The sequence below is a fragment of the Colobus angolensis genome, unplaced genomic scaffold (genome assembly GCF_000951035.1).
Source record: "Colobus angolensis palliatus isolate OR3802 unplaced genomic scaffold, Cang.pa_1.0 Scaffold546, whole genome shotgun sequence".
In the NCBI taxonomy this organism is placed as follows: domain Eukaryota; kingdom Metazoa; phylum Chordata; class Mammalia; order Primates; family Cercopithecidae; genus Colobus; species Colobus angolensis.
The window spans coordinates 537,580-561,534 of NW_012118999.1; the positions used below are offsets into that span (position 1 = coordinate 537,580).

The following is a 23,955-nucleotide window of genomic DNA, read 5'->3' on the forward strand; positions in this document are numbered from 1 at the left end:
TTATAATACTTCAATGTAATGTGCAGACAATGAAGTTAAGGTTTGCTAAAGATCCATTGTTCTGTGGGGCTTAATTCCTTTTCCAAAATTATAATCTATATATGTGGTTCAAGGTAAAGTAGTTGAAAACTTCACAATTATTAAATATTTCTGATTAAAAGTAGAATGTGACTGTGAAAATCTGAAATCAATAAAAGAAAAGTTAACTATTAATATTTAAAAACAAACTAAGAATAAAGGGAACACCGAGACTTGTCTTAAAGAAGCTGTTTGTCATTCTTTTTTTTTTTTTAGATTACAACACACGTACAGTAAGTGAATTTTATCAAAATACAGCACATTTCTTATACTATATCCATAAAAATCAATTCCTATGTAAATAGTACTGAAAATCAACTAAAATGAGTTAAAATTTACAAAGAGTTGTTAAAGGGTTTCAATCAAAATTATTAAAACTATACAGTACAATAACCAATTGATAACATCTTGAAAGAAGTGCAATATTTGAGTTCACATATTTTTAAAAGTGCTGCCTACTTTGACTAGCAAGAATGGAAAGTGAGTCCAACTCACTTTTGCAAATATAATGTGGGTTGGTGTTTTAAGCTAGTCTTATAAAAGTCTTAATTAAAATCAAGGTTGATAAACAAAGTATAACAGATTAAAAATTTCCAAATTGCATTTCTTAGTAAATAAAAATGAAGTGCAGTAACCAAATATTGCTCTAATGAAAGGTTCCAGACTAGCCTCAACTAAACAGTTATTGGTCTTCTATGGCACTTTTTTCTGGTCCAAATAACCATGCATTAATCCTTACCATTACATGTTACGCAAATTTTATTTGATTACATACAACAAAAACAAATAAAATTAATGGTCTGGATAAACAAAATTAATAAATCTCTATCATCAAATATTTGTTACAGTAACTAGGAACAAAGAAAGGCAGTTGGTGGTAAAACACTATTACATTGATACACGGAGAAACCCTTTAAAGACTCTGAAGTGTTGAGTTCACATTTAATGTTACCTGTAGAAACAGCCCTTTATTTGAACACCTTTACACAATGGCAGGCCTCAAGGACCCATCCCTTTGCTCTACAACTCTCCACAGCAATTCTCTATCACTGTGCCAGTTTCACAAACTCGCTTTGGTTTCCTAGCTCCATGCGTACTGTTTCCTTTTACTTTACCAAGGCAATGCAAGGCCAAACAAAAATCAAGAGGCTTTCCTAAACCTTCTTACATTTTGTGTTACAGGCAACACAATCTTAAAACTGGCCATTTTTGTTTCATTTGCTGCTTACAATAAAAAATATAAATTAGATTTAAATGGAGCGCTAATTATAAAACAGATTGCAAGTACCACCATTTGCAAAAAAAAAAAAAATCGGGATTTCCATTAACACAGAGAATGCATGGACATGCAACTACAGTAGAGTTAAAAATTTCCTGTGACTAAAAAATTAAAAACTGAATCACCAGTAGCAAATGTATAGTCAATGGCTATGACAAGAACAGATCCTGCCGAGCTCATAAAATGCAATTATTGTCTTTTTTGCTTTATAAAAAAGACATTACCTATTTTATTGCATTATTCTCTTAATAAAAACATACTACCACATAGTACCCCCTGTCCCCATTCTTTGCTTCCAGATTTTTATAGAAAATAACTGTTTTAATCTGGCCTTGGAAAGTGAACCCACCAGCACCACCTTCACCTACTCACTCTTCAATTCAATATGCACATAGCGAAAGCCAACACTTCAAATCTCTTGCTCACATCAAAAAAAAGTAGTTTCAGGAGAAAAACATTAATACCAGTTGAATAAAAATAAGGGCATAAAAGCTATGAGAGAGATAGCTCTGCCATCTGTCTCTGGGCTAAAATCAAGGCTAACTATTGCCTTGCACACAGTTCAGTCATGTATATGAAATCCAAAAATAAACCTACAATCTATACAAAAACAACACAGGTTTGTTTTTGTAGCCTTGATTGCTATGTTTAAAAACCTAACAAGTTTTATATGGTATCAGTTCAACAGTCTCCTTTATATTCTGTACAGTGGTTCTTTCCCTCTAACCACAAGTTCCATTACTTCATTAATGTACAAATTTGAACATAATTTTTTGAGTTCTTCTTTATATATAAAAATAGTCAAAATATTAATTTCCCCTGCAAGTATCTTCCAATAAATCTTGCTGTCTTCCCCCCTTTTTTTGTCCACAGTGCTTATGAGGAAACTTCTCGTACAATGATGAGTTCAACTGTATTCTGGAAAGTTTTTAGCAAGGACACTGCTTGTCCATGTTCAATATTTATAAAACTGTAGCCATTAGCCTGGAAGAAAGAGGAAAAATGCTTTTAGGAAAAACATTTTATAGTAATTTATTTGCATTTCTGCCAAGTAGTTCACAAACCTGCAAGAAAATAAGAATCACTTTGGCAACTTAAAATAACATACAGATTCACAGGCCCTACCCAAACCAAAGAATAAAGTCTCTGAAGATGGGGTCTAGAAATGTGTGTTTTGTCCAACTTTTCAGACAATTCTTATGTAGCAGTCCAATGTTAGGAATCACTTAAGAAATAATGTCAGACATGGTGCTGTATAATGCTAATGTGCGTCTGAGGTGACCAAACTGTAGCATAGCAAGGGGCAAGGGCTAGCCTTCCGATTGTCTTGAAGCCATCACATCGAGACCACCATATTTCTTACAATTAAGGTTAATATTTACTGAGGTTCTACTGTGTACCAAACACACAATTCTAAGTGTGTAATATGAATTAGATCCTTTGATTCTCACAATGCTCAAAAAAGATTCTTTCACCATCTTATTTTAGAGAAGAGAAAGCCCAGGCACGGACAGGTAAAGTAACTTGCTCGGTCACAAATTGAAACTACACATTCCCAAATGGTTCCCGAAAATAAACGTGCATAACTGTTGAGTGTATGAGTGAGTGTGACTCTCTGTGTGTGTGTGTGTGTATAGACGGAGGGAGAAAAGCAGAAGAAAGAGGAGAATAAACGCTAAAGACAATGTAGCAAATTATGAACAACTGGTGACCAATTGATGTAATACTGGTGTTTATTGTACTATTTTTGTGGCTTTTCTCTAAGCTTGAAATTATTTAAAAATTTTTTTAAACTAATTTTATTTTATTTTATTTTTGAGACGGAGTCTCACTCTGTCGCCCAGGTTGGAGTGCAGTGGCGTGATCTCAGCTCACTGCAAGCTCTGCTTCCCAGGTTCATGCCATTCTCCTGCCTCAGCCTCCCGCGATTTTCAAAGTTGAAGTGAAAACATTTTAAACTATGAAAACATTAGAGTGTTATAAAATGAAAAACAAATATGGATTTATTTTAATTACCTGAATAATTTTATCACCTGGCTGCAGTAATTTTGATGCTGGTCCTTCAGGCTGTACCCTTGTTACAAATATACCCTTTAATAACAAAAAAAAAATTGTTTATTTAACTAAAAACAGTATGTATAAATAACAGAGTACCAAGGAGCAACTTCTCCTCCACACCATGCAAATATTTCAATCATGGTACAAGTTTTCTCCCTGACTTCTCTGAGTAATACTGTAACAAACTAGTTATTTTTACCTCTAGTAATTCTGACTTCAGTGATTTCTCTTGAGAGTAATAAAATTACTTTTATAGATGAGTGAAAAAGCAATAAGAAAATTAAAGATCACTTGATAATATCACAAACATTCATAGTTTTTGGTTAAATTGTTTTAACTTGAACTGGTCAAATTACAAAACAAAAAGGTAAGCAATACAGTGGGGAATCAAGGTGATGTCTACCTAGATTTACATAAACATCTACTAGATTTTCACTTACATATAAGTATTGAATCAGCAAATAAAACTTTATAGGTGTTTCAAGAATATACAAAGAAAACTTACATCATCATCAGGTCTGAATGGGTTTCCTCTACCCCCGACACCACCTGATATGCTAAATCCAAGTTCTGGATCCTTTTCAACCCTCACTCGAATCTGAGTTAATATGAAAATAAAGGAAACTTACTATTTCAGAAAAAGTTATAATGCCACAACATCTATATTTAAATACTGATGGGTTAAGTACAAGCAAACATAAACATAAGAATTCATCAAAAATAAACATTTGTTCAGATGAAGTGAAATACAACATAGAATATTATGTTAATGAGTTAGTGAGTTAAAGGCAGAGCTGAGATTATATAAAGCATAGCTCCTAATTTTATTGCTTGTCTTATGAGGATAAGGAATCAATTAATATTGACCCTGTTTTACTTTTTAGACATCACAGATTTTACTGCCATAGTATATAAACACAAAACATGTATATTATTATCAGTTTCCACTTGTGGGACATCTAAATTACACAGTATCTCTGTTTAGTGGCTTGTTTCGTAAGATATCTAAATGATCCATTGGTGGTTTTGTGATACTAACTCTTCATTTACTGAATTTGTTTAAAGGCTTCAAAGGAGTTGGGATTTTAAAACATGACCAATTGATAGTTTTTATAACCAAGCTACAAAAAAAGATGCAAGAATTAAAACTTGTGTTATAAAACACTCTCTTTCACCAGAGACACAACCAAAATGAATAAAGCATTTGTTCTCTACCTTTCTAATATTATTGATCATTTTATTAATAACTATCAAGACATAAGAAATGCGTAGCTTGCTGACTTAAGTAATTTTTAAGATTAAATACTCAAAGTAGTTTAAAGTCTGTAGTCAAATTTCAAAATCTAAGGAGTTAAGACTTTAAGTGTCACAGAACAATTTCAGCTTAATGGTCTCCTATTTATATTCCTAAGGAATGTCTGACCACTGGAGTATCAACCAGTTGTGGAAAAGCAACCGTACCAGAATAAATCAATCACGCTCAAAATACTAAATCCTATGTTGTATGATCACAAAGTCAAATACAAATCACCAAGTTTAATACCTTATAAACATAACATAAAAATAAAACTTTAAATGGTAACAACTATGTTAACATTCTATATGGATTTACTGCTCATAATTAAGTAACTTATTCTATAAAAATACATAAAAAGCTTAGTCCCATATTTCAAATAGTCTTGATTATTCTTACCTCTTGTTTTGCCAGTTCATGGCCTTGTCTAGGAGAACAATGGGGCTGTGTATATGGAGGCTGGTGGGCCACTTTCAGCATCAAGTAATCAATTAGTTGTTCTCTAGAGGGATGCCTTGCCACAGATGCCTGAGGGGGATGATGTATTTGACTATAATTTGCCTGAGGCCTGAGAGGCTGGCTCATCTGTCCATTACTCAAAGGCATCTAAGAAAAACATGAAGTATCTTAAAATGACCAATAATCATGTCTTATTTCAAATATTTGGATTTCTTCTTGGAGCATTACAAAAGCACTAGAGTTTCACATTCCAATTAAGTCAAACAATACCATGCCACTTACTATTTTTCTATTAATTTTAAACCTTAAAAGAAATAAGCTATTAATGTCTTAATTCTAAAGTTTCCCGAGTGCTTGTTACATTCTTTTTTAAGCTTTCAAATGGAAATACATCATATCTATATTTTAAATTACTTGCTTTTTTGTGAGCTATATTTGTATTTTCTTAGATGTATCTATTTTATAGTAACCAAATGTTAAAATGGGACATAGTATATCAAAATTTTAAAATTTAAGCCAGTCTATGAGATGCGTATCTTTTCCCATACAAATCAAACACACATACACAAAAGGTACATTTGCTGATGTTTTTCTTCAGAAAAAAACTAATTTTCTGGTAAAATTCTTTCCAAATTTAAATATATTTTTCTACTTTTACTCCTTCTTTCCCAGAATTAACAAGTCAATTCAGCTATCTATGTAGAAAACTGATTTATTCCTTGTGTGTATGTTAGCAACTTTTACAATCTCTTAATATTATTAATTTCAGACTATTAGCCACAAAAATTACATATTGACATTCTACCCTATTCATAAAGCAAAAAAAAATAGAAATTATTAGTTTGTTGTTGTTCAAGAACTATCTTTGTTTTAATGCCTCTCATTTTTAGAGAATAAACCTGACTTAAAATCACCTTTGTAGAAATGTGGCTAATAGCTTATTCTGTTAGTATGAGTAATCTATCTTAAAAATAAGAGGCGGGGTGCAGTAGCTCATGCCTATAATCCCAGCACTTTGGGAGGCCTACACAGGAGGACTGCTTCAGGCCAGGAGTTCAAGATCAGCCTGGGAAAACAGCAAGACCCTATCTCTTAAAAAAAAAAAAAAAAAAAAAAAAATTGGCTGGGCATGGTGGTGCACACCTGTAGTCCCAGCTTCTTGGGAGGCTCAAGTAGGAGGATCATTTGAGCCCAGTAGTTTAAGGCTGCAGTGAGCCATGATCATGCCCCTGCACCCCAGCCTGGGTGACAGAGCAAGACTCCATCTCTATACACAAAAAAAAGAGGTTACAGTCGTATTACAAATATTTGCATATAAAAAGATTTTTGTGTAGAAAAATATGGTTAAGCTATTAACTTATAATTTCCTTGTTGGTTAGTAACAGAAAGAAAATCTCATCGACAAGGAAATTATGGGAAAACTCTGAGGGAAATAGTTGAGGTCCAGTTCCCTAAATTATCCCAAAGTAGAAAAGTTTGGAGAAAGATATGGCAACAGTTTCAGAACTACATGCTTTTCTTGGTGAACCTTGCTGAAAGATATAAAGTAGTTTAGCTTTGGTAAAGATTTGTACTTTTTAAAAAAGGCATTCTATTTCACTGTTAAACTGTGTTGTACTTGAGGACTCAGTTAAATTCTGAAGTCTGGGAACACACATGGGTATTCTGTGACAGGACACAAGGATGTTACTGACAAATCTTATACTGGTTGGAGAGAAGGAAAATGAAGTGCTATATTAGCCCAACATTTTTAGGGAAAAAAACCTGTTTATTACTTGATCACTATAGATTTAATGCAACTGATTTGCCCATGAGTAATTAACTGGTTCTGCTGTTGCTTTATTACTCACATACAATTCTGCAGATAGCCCATGATTTTCTCTACGTTTATACCATTTATTCCTACATGCAAATTCAGTATCTTTCTCCTGGGTAAAAGCCAGGTGATAATTACTACTGACCTTAAGACTCCCTGACACCAGGTATTTGGTCTTGCCTACATCAGTGTTAAACATACACATGGAATATATTAAGCTACAATTAGCAGATGGCTCAGGAAATTAAAAAGTATTAAAACAAACTCAGTAACCCTAAACCACAAAATATATGTAATGAGAAAAAACTGGGTGACAAAGCTCAGTTAAAAGAAAAGAGGGTTAGAAACTTATGAACTTATATATTAGACGAACTTAAGTATTAGATGACTGGGTAGCTACTACTCTGAAGGGCAACACAGAAGTTTTATGTAATAAATAACTATGCTTCATAATTATATCTGGTCATACTAGAGGGATGGAATCAGTTAAGAAAATAAGGAAAAACAGTTGAGGAGGATAGTAAAAAATTATCTGTCTGGCACTGGCCATACGTAGATAATTGCAACAAAAGTACTAAAAACTCAACCATCATCTATTCTATCATATACAAAAATCTTTCAAGACGATTTCTAATTACATTTGAGGTAATTACATTTGACTTTAGTAACAGTAAAAGATCCTACAATGAAGAATTTAACACAAGTTCATCTTCAATTCTCCAAATAGTTTTACTATCAGGAATACCAAAAAGGCCCTGATGCGAATGACAAAACAAATAGATGTTACTATATAAGAGAAATCTAAATGCAAAAATAAAACAATTTCTCCAGGGTGGAAAAATCATGGAATGAATTGAGAAATAGTAGACAGGGTCAAATTCTATTTTGTATTTCTGATATTTTTTAAAACCTTACTAATAAAGGGGGGAAAGCCCTCAAAAAAGTATTTTCATCTAAAGCAAATATAATATCTAGTCCAAAAACTGCAAAATACAGAAAGCTCACAGATACTACATTTTGTTTTCCCAAGCACCCACTTTCATCAAGCTGTCTGGAGGAAAATCTTTGTGACTAAGTGTGGCTGATGAGTAGCTCTGCTGTCCTGAAATGAATATACCATCTTGACAAGGATCTCCTGAACTGGATGTTTGGGTATGCTTCAAATGAGAAGGAAATAAAAAGTAAACAAATAATGTTCTTTAAGATGTGAAACCAAGAGGATGACACTTGAGAGACGATTAGGAAAAAATATTGCCAAATAGTGCAAAGATGAAGACCCAAATCAAACACTGCCATCATTACTGCCATCAATTAGTATCTTTCACTTCTTCCAAAGGTACATAGCAAGATGTTTTTGTATGTATGAAAAGCTTATATGAAAATATAGTTAATATATTTATGTACAATACACACATGTAGAAGATGAATTCTGCATGTTATTTTTTCCTTTTAGTTTTACTTACAGCAATACCTAGCTTTTAACACCTTTGAACAAATATAATTATTAATCAAAGTTTCGAGTCTCAAATTTTAAGAAAAACTAAAACACACTGAAGTTGAGCACTATAAAAAGATTTTTGGTAAAAACAAATAAATAACTGCTGTTCTTCTAATAGAACAGTCCCCATGGGATTTTTTTCCCCTAAATTTTAATAAGCAGAATCAATACACTTATAGTCTTGTAAAACTTACTTTATTGGGATAAAACTGGGGTGTGAAATGAATATAAAATTTGCTGTAGCTTAATTCTGCCATATTGAGTTCAATAGTTTCAAAAGTACTGATTTGGAGAAATGCTATTAAAACCAATTAACTGGTTAATATTATTCCTGTATTATAGTTTACCAAGCCGATAGCTTTATGGGAAAAACAGACTCAATCTCATTATCCCTGAAGATATATATATACACACACATATCTCTCTATATATATACATACACACACACACACACCTCTCTATCTCTATCTCTCTTTTTGGAGATAGAGTTTCACTTTGCCACCCAGGCTGTACTGCAGTAGTGTGATCATGGCTCACTGCAGGGGAGTGGGGCAGGGCAGAGACAGGGTCTCCCTATATTGCCCTGGTTGGTGTCAAATTCCTGGGCTCAAGTGATCCTCCAGCCTCAGCATCCCAAAGTGCTGGGATTACAGGTGTGAGCCACTGCACAGAGCCCCTGAATATTTCTTATTATAAATATGCCAGGAAGCAAGACACATATGTTTTTCACTTCAATTTTACTTCTAAGCACATCCCTATATATGTTTTAGAAAACAAAACAGATTGCGATCAATAGCACTATTGTTACGTTCAAAACAGTTTATGGCTAGCAACACAGAAATGCAAACTACATCATCATATTGAAAAATTAATCTAAAATCTACTTTGCTATGACATACTACAGCACACATATAAAGTTAAGGATTTCAAATTTAATCTTAGAAATTATATCTGCAACAGATCTATCATGTGCAGTTAGTTCAAACCATGGCTTAGAATTTTTAGACATGATCTAATTTTGTGTATCTATGCAATGAATACTTTATTTTCCTTCTCCCTTTCTGAGATGTGCTTTTACAATATATAATAATGAATTTAGCTCTCAGCTTGAAATTTTAACTCAGGTGTGAATGTATAACTATGTTTACCTTTTAAAACAACAAGGACACCATGTAAAAGTCAATAGATTCAAAGGCTCCAAATTGAAAAAAAAAACAAGCACAAAATGTTACTATAAAAGAATCTGGGCCGGGCGCGGTGGCTCAAGCCTGTAATCCCAGCACTTCGGGAGGCCGAGACGGGCGGATCACAAGGTCGGGAGATCGAGACCATCCCGGCTAACACGGTGAAACCCCGTCTCTACTAAAAAATACAAAAAAACTAGCCGGGCGAGGTGGCGGGCGCCTGTAGTCCCAGCTACTCGGGAGGCTGAGGCAGGAGAATGGCGTGAACCCGGGAGGCGGAGCTTGCAGTGAGCTGAGATCTGGCCACTGCACTCCAGCCCAGGCGACAGAGCAAGACTCCGTCTAAAAAAAAAAAAAAAAAATCTGGAAAATACAATTGCTTCAGGTGACTATAAATGGCAAAGATTACCCCTGAGTTAATAAAAGCCACCGATCTTTACCCCCAGGGACTCTTGGAATGAGAGACTGACAGTTATCACCCTTCTCTCTCCTCTTTTAAATTGAGAGGTTCTTGGCTGGGCAGGGTGGCTCATGCCTATAATCCCAGCACTTTGTGAGGCCGAGGCAGGCAGATCATCTGAGGTACGGAGTTCAAGACCCCTGGCCAACATAGTGAAACCCCGTCTCTACTAAAAATGCAAAAATTAGCCAGGTGTGGTGGTGGGCACCTGTAATCCCAGGTACTTGGAAGGATGAGGCAGGAGACTCGCTTGAACTCGGGAGGCGGAGGTTGCAGTGAGCTGAGATCACGCCACTGCACTTCAGCCTGGGCGACAAGAACAAAACTCCGCCTCAAAATAAATAAGTAAATAAATAAATATGTAGGTAAGTAAGTAAACAAACTTGGGAGGTTTCAACATGACTACTGCCACTCAACAGCATAGGAATCACATGGTGGCAGGTGACAGAGGACAGCGTTTAAGTCTAGGTCAGGTACAGCCAGAGCCAAGAGAATCCAGGAGATTGGTCCTAATCTGTAACACCGGAGGAGAGTCAGGGATATACTAAAATGGGGGATACCATCGCTCAGGTAGAAGGACCCAGAAGTAAGCAAATACTTCACATGGAAACTATGGGGAAGGGATAAAATAGGGTTATTAGAGAGAAAACAGTCTTTTCGGGATTGAAGGAGAGGGGCAGAAGGAAATATTTTAGAAGCCACGCTACTACTTCAAGATGTTATGCGAAAAAAACTTAAAACAGGGCCACCCAGAGTCATTCTTTCTCTTTCTCTGTGTTTTTATCCCCCATACCTAATTTTGGTTAAAATGATAAACCTTTCTTCTTCACTACTAAGGAAATGTTTAGTAAAATGTGAGTAAGAAAGGATTTGTATTTTGTCTTTTCACTGATACTTATCACAATTTCTCCAGTCTCACAGTTAATCATGCTCAGTGAATTATGATTAACTTTAGTTCAGGGTAGTGCTTTCTCTCAGTCAATTCTCAATCACTGGAGTTAAAATTATTCTTCCCTGTAACAGGTCTATGGATTACATATAGCATAGCCTTAAAATCTTTAGTTAGGAACAGAAGGTTTAATATTAAGAGAAAAAATACTATGAAGAATAGTTTTTAAAAACTCTCAGTTATTCCTATTGTACACTGCTTTTTGCTTTTTGCTGACTACATCATTAGTTTATGACCAAAGAAACTCAAGAGATAATGACTGTATCAGCTTTGAAGAAAGGTTTAGAACTAAGCCATGGAAGAACTCAGAGGAAATCAAGGTTTCTAGCCCAGAGTAAACATTTTTTTCCTGGAAACATTAAAACACTTAAAATTTGGGGTTTTCTCTTCTACAAGCTAAAAGTATTGGTCTAGTGTAGGTACTCACTCGAAAAATGTGCCCACCAGAACCTCTTCCATCTGCAACACTCAAGGCAAGACTGCCTTGGCGGCTATGCAAATCCCTAGAGCTGCCATAGTGAAAACTGCTTACAGCAGTAAAATTGGAATTAAAGGACCTTGACAGCATACTCTGAATAAAGAGGGGATAGATTTAACAGAGATTAGTGTAGCATGCAAAATCCACGAGACATGTTATATAAGCAGACTTATTTTCAAGTAACCCCAAAACCAGAGAAGTATCATGCAACACTAATTTTCAGAGTCACTGAAAGAAATTGGAACCATTTACCACGTATTTACATGACAACATATACATATACACAAATTACATGTAAATACAACCATTCACATGTTTAAGCAAAGGAAGAAAGTACAGACATATAACTGCTTTTAGAATGCTATTTCCTTTACTCCTAACACATCTTTTATGTCAGAAAATAGGAACTGACGCCGTATGCAGATGTATGTGTATCTAAAGTCATACACAGAACAGAAATTAATTTATCTATATAAAGATAAATTTTACCAACACCCAATAATTCTAAGTCAAATGAATTTTTAGAGATCTACTTCATTTTATGCAAATTCTAATGTATTAAATAAACTGAGTGTTTAAATATACATAACACAAAATATATTTGCAAAAAATACCATTTCGATTTTTTTTTATTTTTTTAAGAGGTAGACTCCCAGTCTGGAGTACCACAGCATGCTCCTGGCTCAGGGCAGCCTCAAACTCCTGGGCTCAAATGATCTTGCCTCCTGAGCACACAGAACTACAGGTCCTCAACACCACACCTGACTAGTTATTATTATTATTATTTTTGTAGAGACGAGGTCTCACAACACTTGACCAGGGTGGTCTCAAACTCCTTCCTTCAAACAATCCTTTTGCCTCAGCCTCCTAAACTGCTGGGATTACAGGTATGAGCCACTGTGCTCAACCACATTTCAGTTTCTAAATATTTAGGTGTTTAGAAAAATATCTTGCATTACAGAACAGTTTTAACGTACACAAAAATTTATGATACACCCTTTTTAATTTTATTTTTTAAAGAGACAAGAGTCTTGCTATGTTACCCAGGCTGGCTTCAAATTCCTGGGCTCAAGCCATCCTCCTGCCTCAGGCTCCTGAGTAGCTGGGACCACAGGTGTGCACCACCGTGCCTGGCTAATTTTTTTTTTTTTATTTTTAATGGAGACAGGGTCTCACCATATTACCCAGGCTGGCGAATATAACTTTTAAAATGCTCCTGCTGCTCTAAAATTACAAGAAGAAGAAAACGAGAAAATGTGTGGCAAATTTTCCCCATTCAAATAAACTGGTATTAAAGTTCACTGTATTTCAGGAGTTAGTGGTGGCCTTTGCTGCTTAAATTTAAAGAGCCATTGATGGAATCCTCTCACAAACTGAGTTCATATGAATACCTAATTGCTAATCCCAGAACTGCCTGAAGATGTACCTCAATAAACACACTGCCTGATTCCCACTGTTCCACTTGTTTATGAACTGCTGTAGTTTCATGTGAGTGCCTTTAGTCATGTCCCTGATGAGGGCTTAACGGTCAAACTGGGGAAACCACATTTTGAGCATGGTTTATTATTAAGACAGAAATATCATAACAAGCATTTCTGTATTACTCTTAGCAAATATATTCCTTCTCAAAATTTGAAGTTGACATCTGATGCCAAGAAACAATACAAGATTCCAGAAAGAAAAGGATCCATAAAATTACCATGTACACTTCCAGTTATTCTGTGAATTCTAAAGTAAAAGCTAAACTTATAGCCCAGAGCTGCATCTTCCCAAACCATTTCACCAAGGATAAGATTTAGCAGAGGCAATTCAGAGGTTTCATAAACATTTGACTGGAATAAAAAAATAAAGAAATCATTCATACATACATAAATAACAGACACACACACATTTGCTGTGCAGAGAGCTTTAATGTGTTATTGACTCAAGTGGCCTGATTAACCCTTTACACAGATCTTGCAGCAAAGCCTTCTCTGTCATCTCTAAACACATGAGCTTACTGTAAATATTTTACTGACAAATAAAGCTGAAGCTCAAAACAGGTCTGGTTTTAACTTCGGGTTTGTACAGATATCCACATAAAACCGCTTCCTGTCACAACACATTGTGCAGTGCTCAATTAAATGCTAGGCATAATGTCCCAGGCAATGTTGTTCATTACATACTGATAGTTGTATAGTAACAAGCGAACTTAACACTTACCATGCTGTGTTAATCATATTATGGTTTGGAATGCTTAATATCTGAGGAATGTTAGTAAATGCTGATAGTAACCATTCACCTTTGAAATATAAAGTTCTTATTCCTTTTCAAATTTTGCTTATTAGTTTAATTAAGTAAATTTTGAAATTTTCAAGGTGACATCTACTTTGTATCTTTGGATTCGAGGTAGTTTTTTGTTTTTTTTGTTTTTTTTTTTTTTTTTTTGGCAGTGGGAGGTAAGAGGGGTGACTATTAAAAGGTTTAAAAACTACTTAAGTTTCAATAGATTATCTGTTATTACTAACTCTCAGCTGAGTAAAGTAGCAAATTTTAATTTGAGAACTGACCTCATGAGGTAGGGCAGACATTGTGAAAGCCACTAGGGAAACATTTTTACATGTCTACTTTGCCATTAGAATTAAGATGGTGGGTGTAGAGGAGTGAATGGAGATCCTCCATCATCTTCTACCCGTTTGAATCAATGCTTTGAAGTCTGGAGTCTAAATCCTGCTGCTATTAAAGTAGTTAATTAGTAATATATTTATGTGGCACTTTCAATCTGCTTCTAATGCCCATACATTCTGATTATACCATCTAATAAATAAGAGCATGAATGTAGCACAAAGTAGTTTCTATAAATAAAACGGACAATTTTCAAAATTATATGATTTTAGAATGTTTTGAACATATGAAAAGAAAGCATCCCCACACTAGAGACTTGCAGAAATAAAGAGTTAATTTTCACTGGCAAATTACTCAAATTATATTCAATATTAAGGATTATTTTTACTGAATAAAATTATTTTTAGGAGAATGGTGGTAGAATCACATTAAACCACTCTCAGACAACTCAAAAGAACCATATCTAACATTATATAACCCAAAGTACTATATCTGCTCAGGAAGTAACAGTGGCTTCACCTTATTTATTGTGTCAACTTGAAATGTTTCTGACCAGCTTTTAAAGTTGTTCCCCCTCCTTCACATAACATATATATCATCCTGGGAAAATTAATTAATTGGCACCTAAATTTCCTTACTGAAAAATGGGATAACGAATAAATGGATGCCGGTTCACATACAAAGCAAAACACACACACACACACACACACACACACACACACACGTCAAAATTAATCTGAAAATCTCTGAAATCACTCAGAATGTACAGTTTTATTTATAGACCCTATATAGTAAAGTCTGAAAACCACTTACCTAGGTTAAAGGAAGAACAAAGGTAAAATCTAGGTACAAATGTTTGGTTATTCAAACCATCCTGCCTTAAAATAATAAATTTCTAGCAGTTAATGGTGGGTAGCAGGGGGAAAGATGAAAGATGTTGAAGAAATCTTAAGTCTGTACATACCACTGAAGTGGAATGGGCTGCTCTTTGGAATAATAAGCATGTCTAGCAATCTTAGCAATTTAACATTACTTAAAACAATATATCTTCTCAGTATCTCTTAAAAACACACTTTTTTCTTATCCCACATAATTACTGCCTAGGAAAATTCACTCATGCATATGGTTTGTATCTCAAATTTGCGTCACTAAACCTAGTATCGTATTGTGTTCCATGTTACTTGCATACATTATCATCACATCAAATTCAGTATCTTCAAAACCAACTAAGTTATTTTTTTGCCAAACTTTTATATTATACCACAATGCTTTAAAGACTTCATTTCTGTAACTACTAGAACTTTAAAAAAAAAAAAAAATACTGATTTGGCAGGGCATGGTGGCTCACATCTGTAATCCCAGCACTTCGAGAGGCTGAAGCGAGAGGACTGCTTATCTGAGAGGCTGAAGTGAGAGGACTGCTTATTTGAGAGGCTGAAGCAAGAGGATTGCTTGAGGTCTGGAGTTTGAGACCAGCCTGGGCAACACAGCGACACCCTGTCTCTATTTTTAAAAATTAATTAATTAATTTTGATAACCAAATATCCCAAATCAGAAACCCTGGCTACCTCTTCAATCTTTTTTCTCATTCAATCCCTAAAACTAAGTAATTTTAACCCAAGTGTTTTTCAGACTCATCACCACGAGAGCCAAAACCCCAGATCAACTATCTCTCATTTGGCTGTTTTATTATTGAAACTGTTTCCTAAGCTACTTCTTATCAATTCATCCTGAACACTTTTGCCTAAGATGTCCTAAAGTACTCTATCTGCTCAGGAAATAATAGTGGCTCTCTCTTGTTTATTGTGTCAACTTGAAATTCTTCTGATGGGCTTTTAAAGTTATTTCTCTCCACTACGTAACACATATCATCCTGGGAAAATCACCTAACTCTTCTGTGCCTAAATTTCCTTATGGTAAAATGAGATAATAAAAATATCACACAGGACTCATGTAAAATTGAGAAACATTTATACAGCAAGGTAACTGTACAGTGATAATAGTTTCTGGCACTTTGTAAATACTAAATAAACTTTATATATTATGACTTTCTAATATCCATACTTTATTATCAAATGTTCTCAAAATAAATCCTTAATTCAACCAGGTTGAACTCCTTGTCTCTCTCTGCTTTCAGAATTCCTTCTTCATATATAATTTTTACCTTAATCTATTAAACTTAATCCTATTTATCAAAGTTGTAAGCTTTTCAAAAAGCACTGTTTCTTGAATAATCCCATCTTCTGTGATTACTCTTGCATTTATCATTACCATTTTATCTTTTTTTTTTTTTTTTTTTGAGACAGAGTCTTGCTCTGTCGCCCAGGCTGGAGTGCAGTGGTCGGATCTCAGCTCACTGCAAGCTCCGCCTCCCAGGTTCACGCCATTCTCCTACCTCAGCCTCCCCAGTAGCTGGGACTACAGGCGCCCGCCACCTCGCCCGGCTAGTTTTTTGTATTTTTTAGTAGAGACGGGGTTTCACCGTGTTAGCCAGGATGGTCTCAATCTCCTGACCTCGTGATCCGCCCGTCTCGGCCTCCCAAAGTGCTGGGATTACAGGCTTGAGCCACCGCGCCCGGCCCATTTTATCTTTCAAAATGAAAACATTTTAGAAATGTATCAAAAAGTCCCCAAATCTCACCAACAGATAATTACTAGCAGTACATTAACACATTTCATCTTTTGAACCACAGTTATTTCCTAAACTATGAAATAATCTTCTGAACTGTATTTTCTGAAGAAGAGATGACTAATAATGAAATCATGAAGAAAATACCAAATGTCTATTGAAATTTCTATTTGTTAGTTTTATGTATGTATGTACGTATATAAGTGTGTGAATGAATACAAATGTCTCTATTGACACTTTATTGGTATTGTTTCTGACAGATAAGTATATATAACAAAAATATTATTCAAGATCATCATCCTTGATAAATAGGTATTTAAAACAAATTTTTACAAGCTAAACATACAGACACTATCTTCACTTTCTAAAAAGGCCTTAATCGTTGATATAGTAAATCTGTTTATATTTTTAAATTATGAACTACATTTAAATTTTTAAGAAAAATAATTTTACCATCATAAAATAACCTATTGCACAATATTTTGTTGTTTTAAAAAATAACTTTAATCAGCTGATAATTTCTTTATATTTAAAAGATGGTGATGAGGACGAAGATAATAGCAATAAACACTTATTTAGCACTTAGTTATATATGCCAGGTACCATTCTAAGTGCTTTGCATGTATTCACCCATTTAATTTTTAAGCAATCCTAGTAGTTCCTTTTATTGCACCTAATATACACATGAATCAACCAAGGTAAGGAAAGTCAAAGTTACTTACCCAAGTAGCTAACTGAGCAGCAGAGTAGGATTCTGAACTGTTAAGACTAAAATGTCTCTCTAAATGCTTTAAAAAAATTTTTTTTAAAGTAATTCTTTAAAAATTTAAATTATTTTAAAAATGTGGTTTATAAAACATGAATCAATTTAAGATAAAACTTTCACATATGTTAGATAAAAGCAGTCTCACGTGTGAATACTTTTTAAGAACTGAAACAGGCAAACACAGCATACATTTAAGAAAGACATGGAGCCGGGCATGGTGGCTCATGCCTGTAATCCCAGCACTTTGGGAGGCCAAGGCGGGCGGATCACCTGAGGTCAGGAGTTCGAGACCAGCCTGACCAACATGGAGAAACCCTGTCTCTACTAAAAATACAAAATTAGCTGGGCGTCGTGGCACATGCCTGTAATCCCAGCTACTAGGGAGGCTGAGGCAGGAGATTCGCTTGAACCTGGGAGGTGGAGGTTGCGATGAGCCGAGATGGTGCCATTGCACTCCAGCCTGGGCAACAAGAGCAAAACTCTGCCAAGGAAAGGAAAGGAAAGGGAAAGGAAAGGGAAAGGGAAAGGGAAAGGGAAAGGAAAAGGGAAAGGGAAAGGGAAAGGGAAAGGAAGACATAGAGATAAAATACCCTAAAAGAAATGCAGTAGAGCAGTAGAGCAGGATATATACTTTGGTATTTGCTAGAAATGCTTCCCAACTGAAGGGCTAGAAGATACTACAGTGTAGCCAACCAGTGGCCCGGAAGGCAGGAGTCTGGGCAAGCATATGAGGAGAGAAGCACCCCATGTAACTTCAAAGTATGGTATCCTTGAAAATGGGAGTCCTCAGCTGCAGATTTGTGTTCAGACACAGTTTGCCCTGTTTCTTTTCTTACAAGGCTTCTCTTTAGTTTCAATCAGCTAATTCACACCTCTAAATAACTAGCGGAAACAACTAGGAAACTAGTGTCATATACTCTTCAAGAACCTGTACCGTGATTTTCAAAATACATAAATATTGTAGGCAATTAAAAAAAAGCAGAGTGGCACATTGAACAATGAGATAGTTACTACTTGCTTCTCATGTACTAAAATCCAGGTATATCTCTGTCAGACAGGAGTAGGAGAACAGCCATATAAGATGTAAACTACACAGAACAGAAAAACCAAACTCATCTCATCTTCCAAATCTCCCAATCCTCCTCTGTGTCCAGTAATAGCTAAAGACATTCCCAACAACCAGTTATTCAAGGCACAATCTCAAGCTTTATCCCTTTTCCTTTCTGATTGATTACAGGAATATTCAATCAGAAGTAAACTCTTGTTAAAAGTCTATTTCAGAACTTTCTCTTGAACTCGTTTGTCTTAACTGCACTGATAACAGTTCACATTTCATTTCTCATCTGGATTACTAAATGGCATCACAATTCAATCTCTTTGACTACAGCCTCTTCCCCTAAAATCTAGTTTCACAACATCACCAGAAATTTATTTATAAAACGCACCTATGTTACTCTTCTGCTTAAGACATTTCCAAGTGCCTTAGAAAAAGCACAAAAGTTCAAATAGCCTCAACAGTGTGTACAGAGTTACTAGATGAAATAAAATGGATAGATGAGAATGAAGTAGCCTAATGCTTGTGGGTGTTTACCTATTTAAAGTTTATATAAAGTTGAGGACTGCACTAAAAAGAACAATTATAGGCTGAGATTTCATGTAAACTGGTAAGAGGTACTAATCATATATTTTAGGCATTTCTGAAAATTTTACTTAAGGAATTTTAAAAAATGGCTAATTGAAGTTCTATGTTCACCTGTTTTTAAGAACACATTTTATATTTAATAAAGAAAGAAAGATAATGCTTGTGTAAAATCTAGTGAGTAAACATAAAGTCAAATCTTAAAGAAAGATCATGTCTTGTACACTTGGGCCACATGACTATGGTACTCATATTGGTTTTACAAGGATATATATTTACATTTCTAACTCCTTTCAAAAGACGAACATCTCCACATAAAATTATAAATTGAACATGAGCATCAGTTATTTAAGCAACTACTGCTAAGCCATACTAGAGCCACAGAAACACTTAACTGAGTTTAAGTAGGTCAGAAATGCAGAAATTCAGAAAAGTTAAGAATAAACGCCATGCCAGAAGCCATCTGTGTCAGTGACAATGTTAGTTCATATACTGTGGACTGGGGAAAAAATATTAGATAAAATATTTACATACGCAATACATTTTTTGTTATTCTGTTAACTATATAGTAAACTATTTTTTATATTTAATCAACAATTATTAATAGCAAAGTTCAGAAAATGCTAAACAGAGATACATGTATTATTTTTAGTATGTGTGCACAATCTCAGAGACAGACACATAAACATATAAAATTAATACATTTTTGTTAGAAACAGTGGGGAGTAAAGGAGAGGATAGAAACACACATTATCATCCCAATTGTCCTGGCTGAGTTTAAATTTGGAACTCTATTCCCAGTACCAGAGAAAAACACCTAGAATATAAAGAGATAATCAGTAATTCAGAGACTCTTGTTTCATCTTTAGAAAACAAAGAGTGCCAATTAAGGAAAATAATTAAGTTCATAAAGAAAAGAATGAAAAACTCACGTTCCATTACCTTTTCTAACTTTTTGGCTTCAATATGTCGAAGTACTTGTTCTCTCCAGTCATGAGGAACTTTACTTTTTCCTGGAGGATCTAATAAAGAATGCTCAGAACCAACCCTTGCATTTGGTCTTTTTGAAGGACTAGTCCGTGAATAATTGAAATCACTAACTGACATAGTTCTCTCTGGTATTTCATTAACAGAGGGTCGAGCACTCTGAGGTCTTGATGCATTTGGACCATCTATGCTGTATGTTCGTGCAGAAAGAGGTCTCTGTGATCCTGGCATCATTTGAGGAGTTCTTCCCACTGAGTGGAACTCTCTGTATGATAAATAATCTCCTTCAGGAATCTGGGCCCGCCTTGTAGAACCTGGATCACCAAGATTTACAGAGGCTGTGGAGGACACACTACTTTGTCGCTGAATTGTACTTCGAGTTACTGCAGGAATAAGTCGGTCATTTGGTGAGATGGCCCACATTTCCCCATGTCTTGCTGAGCCAAGTCTCTGATGTAAATGGTATGCAGTATTAGCTCGAACATTGTTATGATTAGAAAAATTCAGATTGGCAGAATGTTTAGCATAACTTTGATTTTCTGTGCTCTCTGATCTAGGAAGGCGCTGAAGAGGAAAACTGGCATGATCTATTTGGGGATTTTGTTTGGAGTGCCACAAAGTGTCTTTGACTGCAGCACTGCTACTGTATTGGATATTATACTGTGGAGGACCATATATTTGAGGTGTAGATTGTGGGCCACTTGCAGGGCCTCTTATTATATTTGGCTCTTCAGGATTATGATTTGAATCGAACTTGAAAATTGCCTTTGTTCCTGACATTAAATCAGAAGATGAAGAAGAACCAGTAAATACCTGCAACGGTTGATCATACAACAGTGTGGCAGACTTGCTCCTGACTATATTTTTTCCATCGACAGTAGATGTGATTTTAACAGTTGTACTTGGTTGCTGAGGTCCATTATCACTAAGAATATCATAGATTTTTAGCCCTCCAATCTCCATATTAGTTATGCTATGAGATTTCACAACAGATCCAACTGGACCACTTTTCTGAGGGGAGAGATCTTCAGTGCTTTTGGAAATACCTAAGTCAACAGAACAATCACTGTCATGTGGTTCAGTCCTATTAGGAGACTGTGAAGTTTCCTCAGAATGTCCATTTACCTTATTTACGGATTCCAAATTAGGATACTTGTTTCCATTTTCCAAGTGTTCAGTTTCTTCTTTAGAATTAATGCTTAAAAAGTTTGTTCCAAGCATGATATCCTGTGTTTTTGATCTTTCCATCTCTGGTTGAAACGTATCATTAGTTATAAGCTTATTAAGATTCATATTGATGTGATCTAATTTGTGAGTGTCATCAGCTGTGGCTGTTGAGTCAACACTCTTCTCAATTAGAACTAATCGCTCTTCGATATTCAAATCATATTCAGGTAAGTTAAAAACTTTCTTATCATGAGCTTTGAACTTTTCCTCTGTTGAATTGTTTAAAATATCTCCATTTTGTAAAAGGCTGTTAAAATTTTCATCTTCTTGCCTAAAATAAAGATAATTTTATGAAAAACATAATAAAGCCAAGCTTTCTTAGTAACAGGGAACATTAATAAATAAATTGCGTAGGTAGACAAGTTAGAAAAACTTAATAAAAGTCAAAGACAAAAGGCATTTATTATCAAGCATGTAATTTAAAAATATTATCTTAATAGTTAATAGAGCTTTATATTCAGTAGCAGACAAGTAATACAATTAAGTTACAGATAAAACCAAGATTAATTTTCATAAATATGCCCAATCTAATTTGTCACAAAATAATTCTCAAAGGGCTGAACTATGAATAAAATTGGAATTTTTAATCTTTGCTGCATCTTTTCACGAATGTGCTAAAGAAACAAAATGCTTGCAGGAGGGCAGATATATGGAAAGAAAACTAGTAACATGAATAGTGGAGTAAAGCACACAGGACATTTTTACAGTTAATTTTGAAGTCTTACATTATTAACCAAATTAACCATAGTTAACGAAGTACACAGTTGTTATTACATTCAAATATATAGGTAAGAAAACTGTACAAAGCAAATAACTGAATTGTCCAAAGTTTTATATCAAATATGTAAAAGGCATAAAAAGATACATGAAGTCTAATCACTCTTCTAAGTAGCTAGCTGTATTTGGCAAATACTTTTAAATGTGCCACTCCAAAATTATAGAAAATATTTTATTTTTACCTGGTGGTATTAAGTATTTGTGTCCTCTTGAATACATACTCAAGTTATGTTTCCACAAAAATTCCCTAATACTGGGTCTTCCCATTACAAAAAAGAAAACTTTCATTACTAGAAACACAGCACAAAAAGGTGTTGCTGTATTCCTTGCTTAGGCTCTATTTATTATATTAAAAGCAGGATTTAGAAAATATATCACTTTCCCAACAATAAACAAAATTTTATTATTCAACAAATTAATACGATAATATCTAGGTTATAAAAATTAGTATTTTAAACAGTAGCTCATAGCCTCAAATTCAAAGAATAGAAATAAATGATTGATTGTAATTACACAATACCTTATACTCATTTTCAGGCATAAAATTCACATCCCTTTTCCAACAATACACGTTAATATACAAATTTTACTTACATACGCCTGAAATTTAAGAACTCTAAATGACTGTTAAAAATATCCATACATTAAGCTTTTGGTTTAGTAGGTACCCCAAGTAACCCCATTTTTTTTTTTTTTGAGACAGGATCTCAATTCTGTCACCCATGCTGGAGTGCAGTAGCCTGATCATGACTTGCTGCAGCCTAAACCTCCCAGGCTACAGAACCTCCCACCTTGGCCTCCTGAGTAGCTGGGACTACAGGCATGTGCCAACATACCTGGCTAATTTTTTTTGTAGAGACATGGTTTCACCATGTTGCCCAAGCTGGTCTTGAACTCCTGGACTCAAGCAATCTATAGTCTTGGCCTCAAAAATTGCTGGGATTACAGGTATTCTACCACATCCAGCCAACCCCAATCTCTCTTTTTTTTTTTTTTTTTTTTTGAGACAAGGTCTAGCTCTGTCACCCAGGTTGGAGTGTGGTGGTGTGATCGCAGCTCACTGCAACTTCCGCCTCCTAGGCTCAAGTGATCCTCCCAACTCAGCCTCCCAGGTAGCTGGGACTACAGGCACATGCCACCACACACGGCCAACTTTTCTACTTTTTTGGGTAGAGATGGGGTTTCACCATGTTGCCCAGGCTGGTCTTGAACTCCTGGGCTCAAGCTATCCACCTGCTTTAGCCTCCCAAAGTGCACAGGTTTAAGCCACCATGTCCAGCCCATCTTTCTAACAAACAGAGTTTAGCTGATAGAATAACACTATGGTAGAATGGCAGGGCCTTACTCTGATAACCAAATTTCTTTTTTTCTTTTCAAACCCGCCGCCAACATTATAGACAACCAATTTCTCAAGAGCCTAAATAATAAAATGTGTTTTAGACTTCAGCTAAATTCCAGGCTATACAAATTAACATTTATCTCTCTCAGTGAGTGTGTCCTACAAAATTAAGCCTAAGCCAAATATACACCACCAGTCAAGAGTATTTGAATGAATCCTTTAATGGCAGCCCCCAAAATGATTCTGCATTTCTAACTATAAAAATACTCCTTTCAATTTGTATTACCTCAAATATGCTGTTTATGTTGCCCTATCTAAAAATACAAAAATATTCAACTTTTTAACCAGGATATTGAGAATCTAGTCTATTCTTCCCCATTTGAAGATCTAATTTAAGATGGTAATGTATAAAAACTAAATAGAAAATCAGCAAT

At 35.0% G+C, this 23,955-nt stretch overlaps 1 protein-coding gene across 5 annotated transcripts in view; it reads right to left on the reverse strand.

Annotated features, from left to right (window-relative positions):
* Nucleotides 1-255: 255 nt before the first annotated feature.
* Nucleotides 256-23,955, reverse strand: part of ERBB2IP (erbb2 interacting protein) — a 146,658-nt gene continuing 122,958 nt past the window's right edge. For 2 of the 5 annotated variants that reach the window (XM_011961295.1, XM_011961294.1), the window contains exons 21-25: nt 20,134-21,676; nt 5,109-5,315; nt 3,921-4,013; nt 3,374-3,448; nt 256-2,341 (exon numbers count right to left, since the gene is read on the reverse strand). In XM_011961295.1, coding sequence (XP_011816685.1) covers nt 2,234-2,341; nt 3,374-3,448; nt 3,921-4,013; nt 5,109-5,315; nt 20,134-21,676 — 2,026 coding nt within the window. In that variant the 3' untranslated portion in view covers nt 256-2,233. Of the gene's footprint in view, nt 2,342-3,373; nt 3,449-3,920; nt 4,014-5,108; nt 5,316-11,502; nt 11,647-20,133; nt 21,677-23,955 lie in introns of all 5 variants that reach the window. The other 3 variants (XM_011961293.1, XM_011961297.1, XM_011961296.1) reach the window with 3 other exon arrangements.